The sequence below is a fragment of the Alexandromys fortis genome, unplaced genomic scaffold (genome assembly GCF_014885135.2).
Source record: "Alexandromys fortis isolate MF-2015 unplaced genomic scaffold, M_Fortis_MF-2015_v1.1 scaffold_3, whole genome shotgun sequence".
Classification (NCBI taxonomy): Eukaryota; Metazoa; Chordata; class Mammalia; order Rodentia; family Cricetidae; genus Alexandromys; species Alexandromys fortis.
In genome coordinates, this window is record NW_026067909.1 from 18693324 (window position 1) to 18713198 (window position 19875).

General features: G+C 46.6%; 1 protein-coding gene across 1 annotated transcript in view; it reads right to left on the minus strand.

The window, feature by feature from the left end:
* Incenp (inner centromere protein) overlaps nt 1-17015 on the minus strand; it is a 29346-nt gene extending 12331 nt beyond the window's left edge. The window contains exons 1-10 of the mRNA XM_050137531.1: nt 16850-17015; nt 11333-11483; nt 10830-10943; nt 9245-9984; nt 3168-3219; nt 1994-2060; nt 1801-1873; nt 805-856; nt 280-394; nt 74-208 (exon numbers count right to left, since the gene is read on the minus strand). Of these exons, the coding sequence (XP_049993488.1) occupies nt 74-208; nt 280-394; nt 805-856; nt 1801-1873; nt 1994-2060; nt 3168-3219; nt 9245-9984; nt 10830-10943; nt 11333-11472 (1488 nt within the window). The 5' untranslated portion in view covers nt 11473-11483; nt 16850-17015. The remainder of the gene's footprint in view (nt 1-73; nt 209-279; nt 395-804; nt 857-1800; nt 1874-1993; nt 2061-3167; nt 3220-9244; nt 9985-10829; nt 10944-11332; nt 11484-16849) is intronic.
* Nucleotides 17016-19875: the final 2860 nt, after the last annotated feature.

Genomic DNA, 19875 nt, shown 5'->3' on the forward strand with positions numbered 1-19875 from the left:
AGCAAACTAAGAGAGCCTTCAACCACACTGCCCTAGGTCCAGCAAAGCACAGCCAAGGGATGGGCTCCCTTACCTTAGGGTCCACGCGGAGGGGAGTGTTGCGTTTAATGAAGGACTTCATGACACTGCTGCGGGAAGCTAAAGTAGGGGTCATGAGCATCTGGTTCTTCTGCACTGTGTGCAAGAAGGTCCGGAGTGGCCGTACCACCTGCAGACCAGAGCCAGAGTGAGCACAGAGCAGGCAGGGCAGACACCAAATAAGGGCAAGAACCTGCTTACTTTGTTGGCTGGACAGGGTGGGGAAGGGGTTTTGTTCTGCGGGGGTTGCAGCTCCTCATCCTCCAGATGCTCCTCGTCTGGTTCACTCATTGCCTGCTTATAGCTGCGTTTCCTCCTGCCACAGACAGGACACATCATAAAGAAGACCTGAGAACCCACCTCACGGCCCTGCTGCATTTCATATAGATCATCCTTTACAAACAAATCTGGGCTCAAACCACAGAACTCTGGACTGGAAGAGACTGAAGACTGGCCCTTTGCTGTCCGCTCAGAAAAATATAGGTGGCCAGTCAAAGGTCACAGTGCCAGAAGCACGCAGAAGGACACAATCACCCATTCCTAAGCCAGCATCTACAGCATCAAGCTTCCTCCTCTGTTTAGTCAGAGAACTGAGTTATGATACCAGACAAGAAGTAGAATGCCTGGCAACATACCGACCCTCCTACACAAGAACCCCAGCTTGGTTCAAGGCCTTCTGGAAGCCTCAGACCAGAGCTGCCAGCATACCCCTTCCCAGATGCAAACCTGGCACTCGGAGGTGGTTCTCTGTGTCCATCTGTTTGTTCAAGCTTGGCTTCTGTGGAGAGAGCGATTTCAGTGAGGTTGTATAGATGCCAGTGGAGTATTCATGCCAATTTTAGGGAAGGGATTCAGCACCAACAGTTACAGAGGGAGCAAGGCCCCCTCCTGGCAACCTCAGGGGGGCAATGGCAGAAACACTAATCTTAGCAGTAACTAGCCTTGAGCCCAGAATACTGGCTCTCAAGTCAGGTCCTCCAGCCCTAATACTTGGCAACTGTGACACAAATGGCAGGACAGTACCACCGAAGCCTCAATCTACATGCCACTCCCTCTACCACAAAAAAACTATGTGCAGAAGCCTTATGATAAACACATCTCTCCTGCCTTAAGTTGGTACCATCATGACAGGAGGAGGAAGGATCCTTTCATGGAGGTATCATACAGGGCACAGTATATTCTATTTCACACCAAAAGGAAGACCCTTTACTCCAAAGCATCTTTGCAGCAGTCCTGGGAGCTTTCAAGCTGGCACAACTATCCTTGACCCGTTCACAAAGAGGATGCTTTGCTCAAAACCTTACCGCTGCCATTTCTTCACACCAGGGAAACCACCCTCCACAGAGAAACAGGAGCCAGACTCCAAGAAACTACCAGTAGCCTGGGAAGCCAGGCAGGGCTCCTGACCAACTCCCAAAGCCCACAAGTAACTCTACCCTTTTTGTACTAGAAAAGTTAGAAACCTGAATGCCAGGTAAGCATTCAGACCCAGTCTGCAGTTCTTCAGGAATCCCCTGGAGTGGGTCTCATGACCTGGATGTGGCTCCTTCACCTTATACAGGCACTTCTCTCTGCTTCCTAACCACCCAGCTAATACTCATGTGAGACCCAGCAGCAGCTCCAGCCATAAGATTATGGCCTCTTCAGGTTTAATTTATCTTTGGCCTATCAGATCAGAAAATGGGGCTCTGTACCCTAAGAGACAGGGCCAGGCCAACTCACCTTGCTGCTCTTCAATGTCTGTTGCCTGGTCAGTGGTCACAAGTTTCGAGGTATAGTCACTGTTTTTGGAGACCTACAGGAAGAACCAAGTCTTGAAGAAGCCCACGTGGATCCTGAGGCTCAGGATAGCTGTGGCACATAGATTCAGACCTGGAGGGCTCAAGTCCTACCCGTCTCTGGCTTGTAGCCTTACCTCTGGCTCCTCCTCAGGAGGAGCTGCCTCCTCAGACTCAGCCTCCTTGGTGGACTCCTGCTCCAGGCTGAAAGCAAAGCAGAGCACTGTGAGAACTCTACATCCAAGCCTTTTCTAATTCCTCAAGTTAGGACCAATATTAGATGACCAGCCCTGGACCACAAAGCAACAGTCTAGGCGAGATAGGAAGACAGCAGCCATCCTCAGTAGCTTGCTGAATAGAGAGTGATGTCAGTTTCTGAATCTTGTTTGATATCAACCTATCAGAGATCTCATTTGGGATGGGAACTTGCTATGGTTTGGATCTTCACTGTCCCCCAAAGACCTGTGTACTAAAGGCTTTGGTCCCAGTACAGAGCTACTAGGATACAGTGGACACTTTGACAGGTGGGACCTAGCTGGAGGGTTTCAGCTTATTAGGGATCCTTTCCTCCCTTTCTCCTTGCAAGTCCCAGCCATAAGATGAACAGCCTTGCTCTACCACACTCCTCTACTCTCCAAAGCAGCAGGGCTGACTGGTCATGGATGGAAGACTCTACAACTGTGAGCTAACTGAACCATTTTCCTTTGCAGGCTGAATATCTTCGGCATTGTTCTAGTGATGCAGAGCATAGAAATACTTTACCCAGGTCTGTCTCAATCTATGGGGCCCAGAAAAGTCCCATCTCTTTTGAGGCCTGCTCACTACTCACCCGAGGGCCAGGTAAGCCAAAGGTATGCCCAGACCCCATTTCTTCATCCCAAGCACTGACCCTCTCTGCCCCAAAGTAAGGAAGGGTTAGCTCAGGATAGCAGAACACGACTCCTGAGAAGCCAGTGTCCTGGCCCCAAGTAATCTAGGTCTAATCCAGGGCAGGAAGCACCCCTGAGCCCCAACTACCCCACTCCACCACACCTCATTTTAAATGGTTGTTATACCTCATGTACAGCCATGAAACTCATGAGTCAGAGCTGACAAGTGATACTGATTGAATGTTGCCTAGAGACCTGACAGTCATATTGTGTGCTGCCTGGTTACAGAGGGACCAGGCTAAGGGAACATGGGGCTGTTAGTAGTGTCATGGATAAGGAGGGAAGACTTAGCCTCAGTAAAAACTTCCACCTGGTGGTCACCTCCACCCACCCCACGATGTGCCCTGACCACCCTTGTGGGAGGCCCTGGCATGGAACTTACCTAACTTTCTGAGGCACTTCAACATTCAGGAGCCTCTCTAGGTAACTGTGACCTGAAGGAGAAATGGGGAAAAAAAAAAAGCAAAACAAAAGGTGCCATCGGAAACCAGTCAGGAACCAGGCCAAGTAGTCCAGGAAGTTTTGACAAGGGCATGATCATTGCTCCTTTCATAGACACACAGACCTCACTGTGCCCGGGTTTCACCCTCATTCATCCTACAACCGCAATGCAGCTCTTAGCTTTATGTCACTTGCCTAGCAGGCATACTTCCTCCTCTTCACGAGGCTAGAAGTATCTTGGAAAGAGGGGTGTCTGACATAACAATGGGCCCCAACATATGCAGTTTATTCTCTCAACAGATAGTCTCTCAAGAGACAGCTAGTCATCAGGTGCTTACTACGTACTGGGTTCTGAGCCAGGGCTGGAGGCTGAAGGCCACTGTCTGGTCTTCCTACCAGTATCAGACCATCTTAGACAGTAAACTAGGGTATGTGCAACAACCAAATCAAGGATGCTAAAGCCCAGATGGGGACACCTGAACTGAAGACCAAAGTGGAGGAGGCAGAGGAGTAGGAAGGCAGAGGTTTTCAAAGCATATTCTCCAACTTCTGGAAATACTTGAAGCCCTTTGGGGACATCCACAGGTCTTACTATTTTCACCAATGCACTAAAGTGTATTTTCCTTCTTACTATATTTTAGCATTAGCCCAAACAGCACCATAGCAACGGAACCAAGGAGAAAATGCTGAAGCTTAGCACCCATCAAGGCTTCAGCACCAACTCTCCAGTTTCAGGAATGTCCTTGGAGAATCTGCATTAATAGAGGAATGATTAAATACCTTTAATCCCAGCACTCAGAATGCTGGGACGGGGGATTGCCACAAGTTTAAAGCCAGCCTGAGGTTTATAATAAATTCTAGGGCTATCTGGACTATAGAGTGAGATGGTGTTAATGATCTAGGAAGAAGGAAAAACACCAAAACCACAAAGTGAAAAAAGGGCTTTGGGGTGGGGGGCTAGAAAAAGGCCAGCTCCTGGATCAGGAAAGAAAGACCAACACTAAAGAGACAAGGAACCTAGGTGGTGCCCAAGGCTGAAGACAAACAGGGAAGACAGGTAACAAACTGGAGCAACAAACTGGCAGGGCTCAGAGAGAACAAAGCACCAACAAGAAGCAGGAATTTCTCCTTTCTGGGCTATGAAATCCATAGGGGGCCAGAAGGAGGCAGCAACAAAATGAGACTGGCAGCTTAGCACCCATCAAGACTGTGAGGTGTCTATAGCCAGAAGATATGCTCCCCTCTGGTGTAGGAATTTACAGTCACTGTAGCTGGGTAGACATTAGAGTGAACAGCTGTTTTCTAGAAGTCCTTTGACCTTGGAGAATCCTCAAACAGTGGCTGTTTCCCGCAATTTGTAGGTTTTCCTGAAGGGGCACTGCAACCATTCCATGACTTTGGTCACAAAGCACCTGAGGCACACCTGAGGCTCTTGTATTATTGTGTATTGCAAATGATATATAATAAAGGACTAGAGTCATGGGGACATGTGATGGTCTCCTTCAGTAAGACATGGAAATTAGAGACCTTGGCAAGAGGAAATACTTTATGTAACAATCAATAAATATGCCTTTGTACAGTTGTTTGGGGTTCAGTCCATTGAAGAGGCTGGACCTTCCTCCTGACACATAGGCCCTAAAAGTTCATCTTGGAGTTCCCTCTTTCTTCAACTGACCTGTACTACACAGTGTATCCCAAAGCACCAACAAGAAGCAGGAATTTCTCCTTTCTCCTAACTTCAAGTTCCTTGACAAGGGGTAGGGAGAGGGGGGTAAAAAGGCCAGAAAACACCTAAGTGCACACATAACTATTTCACAGCACAAAGACACCCCTGCATGCCAAAAGAGGCCCAGGCAAAGGAAGTGGCCTGGACTAAGGACTGAGGAGAGCTACCCTCCAATTAAAAAAAGTAGCCATGAAGTCTGAATGACAATGCTGACCTATCTAACTGGACTTTCTAGAAACCCTGCTGCAGTGACCGTTGTTCCTGTCTGCCCAGTGATGCCAGAAAGCTTCCTCCTGGAGAATGCACACCAGATCAGGAGGAAAAGAGGCTTCAAGTCCTCTGAGCTCCACCACTAGACTCTAGAGACTCCCAAAGCACCCTTTACTGCCAGGCTCATTTTTGTGCCTTCTTCCTTCCCCACTCCCCTGCTGCAAGTGTGTCAAAAACTGCCTTAGGGAGAAGCCAGGCAACATAACACCTAAGTTGCCTATCCAGTCCCACCTCAGAGCCTGGCATCAGAAAAGCACCAGGAAGCCTCAGCTTTGCCCTTTCTCACCCTTTGAGTTTCAGTAATACAGGCCAGGGTTAACTTTTCTAAATGAGTTATCCAAGCACTAAGATGAGCTCTCCAACTACATTCAAGGCAAATGTCATGACCATTTCAGACAGGAAACCGAGATTAAGAAAAGAGGTGTACCCGATGCCACATTCTGGTCCTTGCCTTTTTTGCCATCTTCCCTCTATCTCAAGAAGGAAGAGGATTACTGGGCTGTGAGTAGACAGAACCCAGAGGCCCATCTGAGCAGGGAAGACTGGAGGGGAAGAGCAAAAGGGAATGCTTAAGAGTTACAGGTTTACTGTTATGAAAATCAAGTTGAAGCAAAAATGGGAAAGGGAAAGACTCACATCAACAGTGTCACCATTGCGTCTGCAGACTCAGGCTAGTCCCCTACTGCTGGCCATCTACAAATGTGGTGGAACTGACAAACTAATCACTGAAAAGATGAAAAAGAGGCTGCTCAGACAGAAAGCAGCTCTTTCAAGAAAGCCCGGGTCTTAGAGAAACTAAAAGCATCAGCATGGCATGAGCATCACACCACATCTCCCTGTGGAAATTTTACCAGCAAACATTTTGTGACTATCACTGAAGACCTAGGATACAGAGATTTTATCAATAACATCAGTACAGACATATCTCAGGATGGTTGTGCTGTCCTGATTGTAGCTGCTAGTGCTGATGAATCTGAAGCTGGTATCTCCAAGAATAGGCACACCTGTGAGGATGCCCTTTTGGCTTACACACTGGGTGTGAAACAGCTAATTGTTGGTGCCAACAAAATGGATTCCATTAAGCCACCCCACAGCCAGAAGAGATATGAGGAAGTTAAGGAATCAGTACATCCATTAAGAAAAATGGTTACAGAGCCGGGCAGTGGTGGCGCACGCCTTTAATCCCAGCACTCGGGAGGCAGAGGCAGGCGGATCTCTGTGAGTTCGAGACCAGCCTGGTCTACAGAGCTAGTGCCAGGACAGGCTCCAAAGCCACAGAGAAATCCTGTCTCGAAAAACCAAAAAAAAAAAAAAAAGAAAAAGAAAAATGGTTACAGGGGACTGGAGAGATGGCTCAGAGGTTAAGAGCACCGACTGCTCTTCCAGAGGTCCTGAGTTCAATTCCCAGCAACCACATGGTGGCTCACAGCCATCTGTAATAAGATCTGGTGCCCTCTTCTGGCCAGCAAGCATACAGACAGACAGAACATTGTATACATAAGAAAGAGAAAGAAAGAAAGAAAGAAAGAAAGAAAGAAAGAAAGAAAGAAGGAAGGAAGGAAGGAAGGAAGGAAGGAAGGAAGGAAGGAAGGAAGGAAGGAAGGAAGGAAGGAAGGAAGGAAGGAAAGAAAGAGGTTACAACCCAGAAGTATTTGTATCAATTATTTCTGGTTGGAATGCTGACAACATGCTGGGCCAGGTGTTAATATGCCTTGATCCAAAGGATTAAAAAGTCACCCATAAAGCTGGCAGTGTCTTTGGTACCACACTGCTAGAAGCTTTAAACTGTATCCTACCACAATGTCTATAAAATGGTGGATTGAGATACATATACATTATAGAAGACTATTCCATTGTAAAAACTGAAATCATGAAGTCTTCAAATAAATCTTCAGAAAAGATTACAAAGATATATTGAGTGAATTAAGCCCAATCCAGAAAGACAAACATCTCATGTACTCTCCTAATCCAAATCTTCAGATTTGTGTATATAACCTAGATTAACTGCAGAAACTAGAAAGCTAAAAGGGGATGGGCGGGAGAGAAGGGAATAGCAGGGTAAACATGATTTGAATGGGGAGATGGGGAAAAACAGAAGTGGGGGCTTCAATTTAGAGGGAGCTGGGCATGGTGGCACACACCTTTAATGCCAGCACTTGAGAGGAGGATCTAAGTTCAAGAACAGCCTGATCTACAGAACGAGCTCAAGACTACCAGGGCTACAGAGAAACCCTATCTCAAAAAAAAGGGGGGGGAGGGCAGGGGTGTCTATGAGATCTCCCCAATTCCTCCTACCCTTTCCAGAACTCCAGCCTTACCTAGTCCTGTAGACCCTCCCCAGGGCCAATTTCAAGCCTGTGACACTGGCCCCACTCCGAGCCACCTGGCAATCCGAAATGGACAACGTGTCAAAGCTCGTGCTGCACATGACCAGACTGTCTCTGCACATGACCAGACTGTCTCTGCACATGACCAGACTGTCTCTGCACATGACCAGACTGTCTCTGCAGCCGCAGAGCCTAGAGCTGGGTCCGAGAGAACCTACCTGAGCCTGACAAACCCAGCCCCTCAGCACCTGCCTTTCTGGATGAAATGCAAGTGGGCTCAATTACCATTGTCTGGACTTTACAGTTTGTCTACCCCAGTTTCCCTTCTATTAAAAGGTATAAACCTGAGGAGCCAAAAGTGTTGCTGCACTGACAGATTTCTCCCATAGATCTTACAAAAGTCAGGTAGACTTACTTCCCATTTACTATGAAACTCGGCCTGTCCTCTGACCTGGGTCTTGCAGGAGTCTGATCTAGCCTCCTCCTCTATTTTTACAGGGTGCCTAAGAACCTCCAGCTATATCTGCTTTAGTAGCAAGAAGTTCCAGGCAACCCATCATTTACTGCTTGGTATCTCCAAGTCTTGGTGCAAGCTGTTTCCTTGGCCAGATAGCTGGTGCTACATTTTCTCCACTTGGCCAGAGCACAGCCAGCCATCCTTCAAAATCTTACCAGTCCCCACCCACTCAGACAGCCAAGCCCAACTCTCAGGACTGCCTACTCTTCTCTATGGCTCATAAGATCTATTCCCATCAGGGCACTGAGCCCCTGGGCTTAGATCTGACCATAATGAAAGCGGCTACTGGGTACCAGCCTTCATGTTCTATGTGGCACATCTCCACAGCAGTCTCACCATTAGGAGTTATACACATGGACGATAGTCCATCACTGTAAAACAGCAACAAGGGATATACCAACTCTGGGAAAAGGACCATAGAATACTGGGGCTAATATTCTAGGCCTATTTCCTCACCTATAAACAATGATGAACTAGATCTGTCACCCAGTAGTGGCAGCCACTAGCTACATGTGGCCATTTAAATCTAAATTGAAGAAAGTGCAATGAAAATTTTATCTCGGGGCCAGTGAGATGACTCAGAAGTAAAGGCACCTGTTGCCAAGCCTGTCAACCGGAGTTCAGTCATCAGGCAGGACCAACACAGTAGAAGGAGAGAATTGACTCCTACAAACTATCCTCTGACTTCCACATACATACACCATGGCAAGTGTGGTGCATGCACACACATACTATTAAAAGAAGGACTAGGGGGCTGGAGAGATGGCTCAGAGGTTAAGAGCACCGACTGCTCTTCCAGAGGTCCTGAGTTCAATTCCCAGCAACCACATGGTGGCTCACAGCCATCTGTACTGAGATCTGCTGCCCTCTCCTGGCATGCAGGCATACATGGAAGGAATGTTGTATACATAATAAATAAATAAATAAATCTTAAAAAAAAAAAAAAGGAAGGGCTAGGGAATACTGTTCAGTGATAGAGAACTTGCCTCACTTATGAGGTGTATAATCAGCTTCTCCATCAGACTAGACACATTTTCAAGAGTCAGGCATGACTAGCTAGTGGCTCCATGCAGATTCACGTAAGAAACATATCTCTGAAGGGTCCATAGAAAGTCCTCTCAGCAACACCCCAGCTGAGCCCCCACTGCACCATCACCCCACTATTGCCCCACACTCACAGATGATGCGAGCAGAGGCCTCTGGCTCCTTGTCAGCCATCTTGGCAAGCCAGCTTGACCTACGAGTAGCATTTTCTTGTTCCGCCACCAAACAGTACTTTTTGGATAGTGGTACTTGGGAATCTTGGGAAATCAGGCTTTTCCTCGCTGACCGAGCATTCTTGGCTGTGGTGGGCAAGATGTTGTTTGGCAAGAGAGGAGAAAGCACCCTCTCCTTCCGTGGAGAGTCTGGAGAGCCAGGAGAGTCCTGAAGGCCCCGAGAGGCCCGAGCAATCTTGAGTTTGGAAGCAGAACGTCCTGCTTCAATCCCTCTGTTCTTGGAACTCTGGGGTGTAGCCTTGAGGGAGCTCACTATGACGGATTCCAGCTTCCCAGTCTCTACCTTCTTGGGTGTTGATTCCTCCTCTGACGTCAGGATGTCTTGGGAAGTTGGCGGTGTGGCTGGAGCTTGAACTGAAGATGGAGGATAGCCACCTTTGAGCTGAATGAGGTGCAGCTCTGCATTCAGTTGCTCTCTGGAGCTTACCTCCACCACAGCTTTCTTGATCACTGGGGGAGACCCAGCAGTGGGAGAGGAAGCAACTGATGCCACAGAGGCTGCTGCTGCTGCTGCTGCTGCTGCAGCCCGAGTTATTCGCCGCAACACAGGAGAGCTGTTTTCCCAAACACTAGTAGTTGCCTTCTCCACCTTGTCCTTGCTGCGGAGGCGCTGGCTGTTCCGAGACTTCCTGCGGGATAACCTGTTGTAGCAGCAGAACAGAGGCTGAGATAGGGCAGGGGCTCCCCCAAAATAAAATTCAAGTACAATCTCCCTAGTAGCCACTAGTTTCAATGAAATGTGAACAAAGGGTCTGAAGGCAAAACCTGGAGGTCCCAATGCAGACTCTACCATCAGCCATGAGAGCCCGGTTGTTCCTCTCTGATCCTCAGCCTCCCCAACTGTAAATGGATGACAATGAGTTCCATTACTCACAGAACTGCTGGGAAAATTAAATTCCCACAAACTTCTCGACTGTGATCACACTGTGCTAAGCACCTTCTACGGACTTCACTCATGCCCTCAATCTGCAAGACTGAGATAATGCACCTAGGAGGCAGGCCCCATTACTCCACTTTGGAAGATGAGAAAACAGAGATGGAAATTCATTCCAAGGACATACAGCTGCTGAGGAATGAGACTGTGGCTGACATAAATACCAAAGCTGACTCGGATTAGAATGACCAGCATTTTTACCTGAGTACTACAGTCACCATCATTTCTGCAGGGAATTATAACAAGCCCAACAACAGAGGAGTTGGGAACCAACAACCTGGGCCACACCTCTGGTGCCTCTCCCCTCCACCAAACCTCAAATCAAACTCCTCCCCACCTTTGCCACCAATGCACAGAAATTCACACCTGTACTCTCAACTGAGCTAACACTGCATTTTACCGATGGCATCTCAACTGTGTCAGCGTGCGGTACCAACTACCACTGCCTTCCGGCTGCTGCTTCTATCAGCACGCTCCTCGGGAACAGACTCTCCCAGAGGGCACCAAGTCTCTAGAGACCACCTCCAGTGCAACCTCCCCAGCCTTTCCTACCTTTTCCTCATAGGATCTCTGTTTTCATCCTGAAAGTTAGACACCCTTCTCTTTCTCCGACGGTTCTTCTGAGAGGGAGTTTTGGGCATCAGCTCCGGTTCATTGTTGAATTCTCTGTTAAGTACAAGAGTGAACTTGAGGCTTCCTGGGAACTGCTGAGCTGCCCCTTCTCTCACTAGACAACATTCCACCCCATTCTTGGCAATGACAAGTCAAGCTAGAGAGCCCATCACCAAGCTCTCCAAAGCTATGTGAAGTCACCAACTGGACACTCAGAGCTTCCTCCTGGTCACTGACAGGGAAGCAAGTTCAAAGACAAGTTACCACAGGCCACCCACTCAAGAGACACAGCTAACTACAGTGAGCCAGGAGAAGGGCTCAATCGCTTCTCCCCTGCCCACTGCACTAGGGTGGTCCCAGCATACTAGGCACTTAGGAAGAAACCCAGACAGGCTATTTGTCTGACCTATCAGGACACCCATGCCAGCATGTCCTGCCTTTACCTGATGAACATGCGCTCAGCCTCCTCCTCAATCTCCTTGAGCCACATCAAGTCCTTATTGTCCACGTTGCAGACAAAGTCCAGGAGTTTCTGGTCACATAGTTCCAACAGGTGAATGGGCCCTGGGGCTCTGGTCCCCATGGTGGCACTGTCTGGTGAGGGTAGGAACAAAAAGCATAAGGATTCAAGGCTAGGACAGGACCTTTTCTAGGGAAAGTCTACCAGACCCAAAAATCACACACAATACCCTGTGCTGAAACCCATGCATCTCCCAATACAGAGCCTCTTGCCATTGCAGAATTCCAAACACCAACCCAATGATTGCATCTCACGAAAAGAAATGACATTACCCACTCTCTTGATAACACAAACATAGAGCATGACTATCTCTACACACCCACACTTTGATTTCTGATATAAACTTTACAAAAGGTCTTTTGGGGGCTTAATATGACCTTTCTGGATGAAGGGAAAACACCCATCCCCCATACTCTCTCTCTTTACCCAAATACAGAACTGTTTACTTTCGTGTGGGCTCTCTGGACTAAGACACGGCCATCCTGTGTTGACCCCAGATACCAGACATCGGACATCAAATCCACCTGCCTCTTTAAAATGACAGTGGAGGACTAGCAGGACAACTCAGCAGGTTAAGGCACTTGCCACCATAACTCAAGACCTGAGTTCAATCCCTACAGCATGAATTCTAACTGGTATTAATAATAAAAATCCAGAGTCAGATATAGGGGTTAATGTTGAAGATCAAAGAAGGAAACTGGCCAGCCACTAGAAACTTCTTTTACCTCTACCAATGCTCAGACAGAAGGGAGATCCTGTCCTCAGACTGCCATCTCCAGGTAGCATCTGTCTCCACCAAACCTCAGACAGCAATGAGGTCTTGTCTCCTCCCTCCTTATATTCCTCTCTCTGTCCAGCCATATCCCTTCCTGTCTCCTACCCAGTGCTGGGATTAAAGGTATGAACCACCATCGCCTGACCTCTAGTGGTTTAGCTCTGCACTCTGATCTTCAGGCAAGCTTTATTTGTTAAAACACAAACAAAATATCCCTACACTACATTTCCCTATTTTATCTAAAATAAAAGCCTATAACTAATATAAGAAAAACTATATACAATAAGTACAATAACTATATACAATATATACAGGCAATAAGTACATCAACAATGAGTAGTCCATTTGCATTTGACAAATTCAGAGAAAATACTCCATTATCTACCCTATCTTGGTGAGTTCAAAGTCTTATACCTAATTTACTTTCTATCATAATTTGCATTACCATCCAAAACTTTTTTGATCTTTTGATAGCTCTCAACTTTATACACTTTACACCTCTTAAGTGAGTTTCTTTTCTGCATCTGATAAACAACGAAAACTATAACTATCTAGTTATGTCTCAGAAAAGGTAGTTGAAGGAAATATTAACTAAGTAAGCAGGAAGTGCGAGCAATTGACTTCCAAAAAACTTAGAGAAATGACTGACAAAAACAACTGGTCATCTGAATAGTCACCCAAGGTTCCTCAGCAACATTGGGCATCCATTTTAGGCCACAGACCTAGCATATCCAATAGAGTTTCTGTAAAACAGGATACTCTGAAGGACTGTCCCTCCTTGTCTTAACAATGTCTGGCAGTTACTTTCTTTATGCCCTGCTTGTCCAATTAGGCAAGGGCACTTTCTTACCCAGTGGTTTACTTTTGCAACAAAGAAAGTAAACTCCATGTGGAATTTCTTCGATGCCCATTATCTTTTCTGAAGTAGAGTGGTGCTGCCAGGATCAGACATGTCTCAGTTATTAAAAAAATAAAAATAAAATAAAATAAAAAGAACCTATGTTGTTAAAACATCTTAAATGTTATGCCATATTCTATAGATCTTTGAAGTATTTAAAGATTACCTGTCTATCTAAAGTATATCTCTGTGTGACATTGAAAACATACCTAATATGACTACTAGTTCAATTATAATAGGAGACTAACTACTAATCTGCATTTCCTTATTATCCTAAATATTTGGCAATAATAACTTTCAAAGGCTAAAATTTTATATTACATTGTTAAATGAGCCCTATAGGTACAATACCTTGAATAAGAGTAGAAATGTATATATAGTATGTTCTAACAAAATTAATCTCAAATTTGTATCAATATAAAAGTTTGTATACAGTGTACAAAAGTCCAATCCAATGTAAAATATTTAAAACTAGATTTTAAAGTAGATTCAATAATCTACCTTTTATCTTATATCTATATCCTCTCATTTTTCTTTTCAGAGTAGATTCAACAATCTACCCTTTTATCCTATCATATCTGTATCCCCTATTCTCTTTTCAAAACAAGAACCCTAAACCGGGCGGTGGTGGCGCACGCCTTTAATCCCAGCACTCAGGAGGCAGAGGCAAGCGATCTCTGTGACTTCGAAGCCAGCCGGGTCTACAAGAGCTAGTTCCAGGACAGGAACCAAAAGCTACGGAGAAACCCTGTCTCGAAAATTAAAAAAAAAAAAAAAAAACCCAAGAACCCTGAATCTAATCTCCTTTGCTTAGCCTTTTTCCTGATCATTACCAATAACAATTTGTAAGCAATCTCCTTAAACAGTAACAAATATCCATAACTCACTGAATGACCAAAAACCACCCACCCCACCTCTTGGGTATGTGAGTGTCATGTTCTTAAATTTACTTCCTGCTATCTGGGGGCGATGGCATCTTTAGGAGATCCTGAAAAGAAAAATCGAGTTAACTGTCAAATCCTAGGAGAGGTAGCTGTCATCTTTTGCTGCCCAGTCTCTGCATAATGGGAACACACAGGGTTTATTTCAAGTCCTGGCTAGAGTAGTCTACGAGGCTGGATCATCATCTCAGCTAATCACCTCAAAATTTTTCTGAGCACCTTGTAGTCCAAAGCTGATCTTTAGGTGGTGTTTTTGAGCTTAGTGGTATTATCACAGTGCTGATTCCACCCTCGTAGACCCCTCCTCCCACTTGTACAATCCCTCCTCCTTTCTCGGGAGTCCCCCCCAGTGCTTGGCTGTAGATCTCGACATCTGCTTCCATCAGTTACTTGGTAAAGGCTCTCTGATGACAATTAGGAAGAGACATCTTGATGGGGAGGATACGTTTTAGGGTTAGGGAGAAACCTGGTGCCAAGGAAATTCCAAAGAATCCACAAGGATGACTATTGCTAAGATGCCTAGCAATAGTGGAGAGGGTGCCTGAACTGGCCTTCTCCTGTAATCAGATTGGTGACTACCAACTTACACTTTGAAAAGCAGTAACCACACATGTACACCTCAGTCTCTTGCCTACGAAGGTCACAGAAGGAAAAGCTAGATTACTGATTCCCCCATCCTTCTGGAATTTAATGCCACAGATACGCTGTAGCATTAAAACATTCTAGGGTTTTCCTTTAAAGTTCTTCGGTTTGATTTGTGGGGCACACTATCCCTTTGTCCTTTAAACAAGTTCTGCCTTCTAGGAACTCTGTCTCCTATTCTATATAGCTTCTTCACTTAGCTCCACACTACACTCAGGGAGGCCAGACCTCCAACCCAAACCAAGATCTCACACACACAGATTCCAGTTACGTGCACAGCAAATGAGTGATTGTTTGTTTACTGTTGCTCTCTCTACCTACTAAACATTGCTCCCTGAGGGCAACCCATTAGTCTTGTTCATCAACAAGAAAATGTGTAGCCCTCCAGATGCCTAGCACTTGAGGAATGAATTCATCCATCCATCAACTAATCCTGAAGCTTCCCTTCCCATCACCAGCACACACAGGGACACTCAGTGACTAACTGACTAGGTACAGGTTAGGACAGGCCAATACACACCCAAAGACCCTGAGCTACTGCCAAGAGCAGCACTGAATGGAGCAAAGGCAGGAGCACCATGGCTTTAGGAAAGACTGTGCAGTCAGCTAATCACAAATAATGGCCTTCCCACTGCCACCCAGTCTCCCCGCCCCAAGACTTCAGTTCAAGGTCAGCAAAGAGAACTGTTCAAGGACACCAAAGATTTTTGCAGAGGAGCTACAGAAAGCAACAAGTAGGTAACTTTACAAAGCATCTGTTCAAACTGCCAACATGAGTGCGAGCTTCTGTCAACCAAGTCCAAAACCACACTTCCTCCATGACGAAATGTGCCTTCTAGCAGGCCCTCACTGCAAGTTAGAAGAGGTGACCCTGAGAAAGGAGGGGTGTAACAAGAATCAGACTCCCGGGAAACTTCACCCTAAGCCCATACAAGAACCAGAGCACCCAAATGCCACCAAGAGAGAAGGGAGATCACTTCCTTTCCATAAATACTTGTTTCGTGCCATTCACCAGATCAGCGCCTCCACTGCATTCTCTCCTAAGGATGTAGGAGGTAAACTAAGCACCTTTCCCCACGCACCTGCACGCACGAAGATCCATCACTATAGTTGCGCTCTCATTCAGAGTCCTACTCTGGGCCAGGGACCCTCTCATTTCCTTCTTGCCACATATTCCAGGATACCACGAACATAGGTGACAAGAAGTCTAAGTCAAAGTCACCAAGTAAATCAGGAGGCGGAGCATGGCTTTAAACTGCTCTTAAACACTGGACACTACCTACAAGCTCAGAACGGCACAATCCTGCCCCTGGGCAGCGGGAGGCTGGACGGAACTGCACTGCACACAAGAGACTACGCTTTCGGGAATGACAAAGAGGCAGGTTCGGTTTCCGGACCTGGTGTATTGGTCTGTCTTGTCTCTTAATTTAAGAGACAAGCCACGCCCACTCCCTCCCTGTCAGCTGAGGCAGGCTGATCTTCAGCTTCCAGCCTGAGTTCCTTTCTCTTTTCTGTCTGCCTCTCAGACAAGCAGCTCCATCTTTCCCTTCTCTCCCCCCCTTCTCTCTCTCCCTCTCAGCTCTTCTCCCGCTTTCCCTTCCCCTCCATAACCCACCTAATAAATATCCAACCTCACTCTACAGGGTGTGCCCATCCGTCCGTCTCTGGCTGCCGGGGACCAGCCACCTTCGGAGACCTGCGGCGGCGTGGTCTCGTGCGCTGTCCCTACCTGGGACTGGCTGCTCTCGGACCCGCTGCCCCCTGCTTGCCACCACTTGGGGACCTGCAGTGTTTCTGCTGCCTGCCGCCACCAGGGATCCTGCAGCAATTTTATCAATCACACCTGGGACAGTTTTTAAATGCTACTCAGCTAGGGTGCAGGAAGCTCAGCAGCCGTTACGGTATGGAGACTTGGGTCCGGATCCACAGAGCAGCCCAGGCTGTGTACTAGGTGTTAGGCACCGCGTGGGGGAGGGACCGGTAATTCTCAGATCCCAGGGCCCAGATGCACGGGAGTGGAGGTTAGCTCCAAGCCCAGCACCACTGGAAAGTGACCCCCACATCACAAGTAACAAGGGGCGAGGGTAAGTGGTCAAGCCCCTGGCCCGGCCTGGGCCAAGAAGCGGACAGGACCGGATGCAGACCACCGCGACCTCGCCACGCCGGCCTCCTGCACTCACTCACCCGGCGTCGGCGCGTCTGCCCCGACCACTACGATTCCAGGCCGCGGTCTCCGCAGAAGAAGCTCCCCGTCAGGCCCAACCCGCTAGAAGCCGGGGCTCAGGGCTCGCCGCAGGCAAGGACCAACGGAGCAGCGAGCGCGGGCGAATCTACGATTTTCAAAACTGTGGCTCAGCCAATTCCTCCTAAGTTTGTCAGGGCGGTTACAAAATTGCAAACCAATCATGTAACAGGACACAGGAGTCCGGTTATCTATTGGCTGTCAGTGCTGTCAATCTGTGGGAAAAGACCATAGACGCTTTTAACACGCCCCAACTTCCGGGAGCCGCGGCTCGCAAAGCAATGAGGAAGTGATTGCTCGGTCTGGGAAGCGAGTGTAGCTCGGAACTACAAGTCCCGGCCTGCATTGCGAAGACGGGCTTCGTTCTGGGAGGACTCAGATTTATCTTCCGGCCGTTCACTTCGCTGGTCACTGGTTCACAATTTTGGAATGGCAGCTTTGTGACCTCTGCTATTTTTGAGAAGTAAAAAGGAGATTAAAAAGAAACACATTGCAAATCTCACAGAGTGTTTCCTGAGAGCCGCGATTGTCACCCGGAAGTATTTGCTAAGTACCTTACAGATTGAACAGCCACACACAACAGAGAATTTTCTAGCCACAGACATTAGTAAAGTATTAGTTGAGGGTTGCCACCACCTGTAAAGAAAAAGCTTCAGTCTCCAAAATGCTTACACCTCCACCCTCTTTATCGAATCATTCGCAGTAGCCAAAAGGTGGGAGAAACTGAAAGTTCATGAACAGATGAAGAAGGGTTTTGTTTTTTTTTTTTTTGAAATTGTTTTTCCTTTTATTGAAAATAGCTTTTTTTTCTCACATAATATATCCCGATTACAATTTCCCCACTCTCTACTCCCAGTTCCTCCCAACCTCCCCTCCCATCCAGATCCACTCCCTTTCTGTCTGTCATTAGAAAGCAAACAGGCAGGCTTGGGAGATGACTCAAAAGCTAAGAGCACTGGCTGGTCTTCTGGAGGTTCTGAGTTCAATTCCCAGCAACCATATGGTGACTCACAACCATCTATAATGAGATCTGGTGTCCTTATCTGGGCTGCATGCTGCAGAACACTGTATATGTAATAAATCTTTTTAAAAAAAGAAAACAAACAGGCTTCTAAGGGATAATAATAAAGTAAGACATAATAAAATATAGTATAAAAATGCAAAGCCTAACACATTGAAATTGGATAAAACAACAAATAAAAAAAGCTCAAGAGAAGGCACAAGAATCAGAGACCCTACTTGTGTGCACACTCAGAAATCCCATAAAAATACTAAACTGGAGGCTTAGCGGTTAAGAGCACTGACTACTCTTCCAAAGGTTCTGAGTTCAATTCCCAGCAACTCACAACCATCTGTAATGAGCTCTGTTACCCTCTTCTGCCCTGCAGGCATACATGCAGGCAGAACACTGTATAAATAAACAAATCTTTTAAAAGAATACTAAAGTCATAACGTTTACACAAAGGACGTGATGCAGATTTGTGCAAGCCCTGTGGATGCTGCCTCAGTCTCTGAGCTCATATGAGCGTTGATCCCGTTGATTTAAACGAGCTGTGTTTTCTTGGTGTCCTCCATTCCCTCTGGCTCCACTTACACAGGGTTCCCTGAGTCCTGAGGGGAGGGACTTGATAGAGACATCCCATTTATAGCTGAATATTACAAGGTCTCTCACTCTGGATAATGTCTGACTGTGGATCTCTGTATTTGTTTCTGTCTTTTGCAGGAAGAAGCTTCCCTGATGACTGCTGAGCAAGGCACTGATCTGTGAGTGTTGTGCCCACATTATGACCCCCAGAAAGAGACTACCAGAGAGGCCCAGACTGTAATAAGCAAGGTTTAATTAGCATAATGCAAACATGTTTGGAACCCCTGTCTCCAAACCCCATTGCAGCGAGGTAGAGAGAGGAGTTGTATCTCCTCTGTGGGGTAAGCTTTTAAAGGTGTAACTACAAAGAGGTTTTTTGAAGCTGCTTTTGGCACAGGCGCAAGGTCTTTTGCTCTCTCCCATCCTGCTTCTTTATCATCAGGTGGCTGGCTGGATGGGCTGAGCTAAGTGACCTTGTGCTCAGAATCTCCCAGGTAGGAAAGGGGAAGGCCACTATCTTCCTGGGAAAACATTCTGCTAGGAAATTTCTTCTTGCCCCTTTGAGAATAAGGGGTGAGGGTCCCACATGAATACAACAGAATGTCATTAGAAATCATTTTATTGATATGTTCCTTTACTAGACCAGTAATATTTGACTTAATCCTAGGTCCCTGGGTTATCTAGTCACAGATTTGTAGTGCTGGGTGTGGGTTCCATCTTGTGGCATAGGGCTTAAGTCAAATTAGGTAATGGTTGGTTACTCCTAAACTTTGTTCCTCCATTGCCCCAGCATATCTTGCAGGCAGGACCCCACTGTTGATCAAAGGGTTTTGTTAATCCCACCAAACAAGAGTAAAGACCATTACCCAAAGTTAAGCAAGCTTTATTTTCTGTCAGACAGGGCTATTTCTCTAAAATAGAGCTTGAAAGAACAGCATCGAACACAACAGAATGTGGGATTTATATAGCTCAAGAACTGCAAGACTAGGAGGTTTTCAAAGGTTGAGGGATTTCCAGAGGGTCTTACCATAGTAGAGGTCAGGGTACCCGGTATGGAACATGTCATGTTCCAGAAATGAGGTCAAACCAAAGTTTTACAGAAAACAGGAACGACCTTATTTTGATCTTATAACAAAATGGCTTCTAATCTCTGGGAGGAGGGGGAGGTTGTTGTGGAATATTTTTACATGGTGTGAAGATGTATTGCTGTGATTGGTTTAATAAAGAGCTGAATGGCCGGGAGCTAGGCAGGGAGAGCAGACGCACAGTACAGAGATGAGGTAACGAGCCACGAGGCAGAACGTAGATTAAAAACTATGTTAATTAAGTTATAAGGGTTAGTTGAAAACAAATCTAAGCTAAAGGCCAAGTTTTCATAATTAA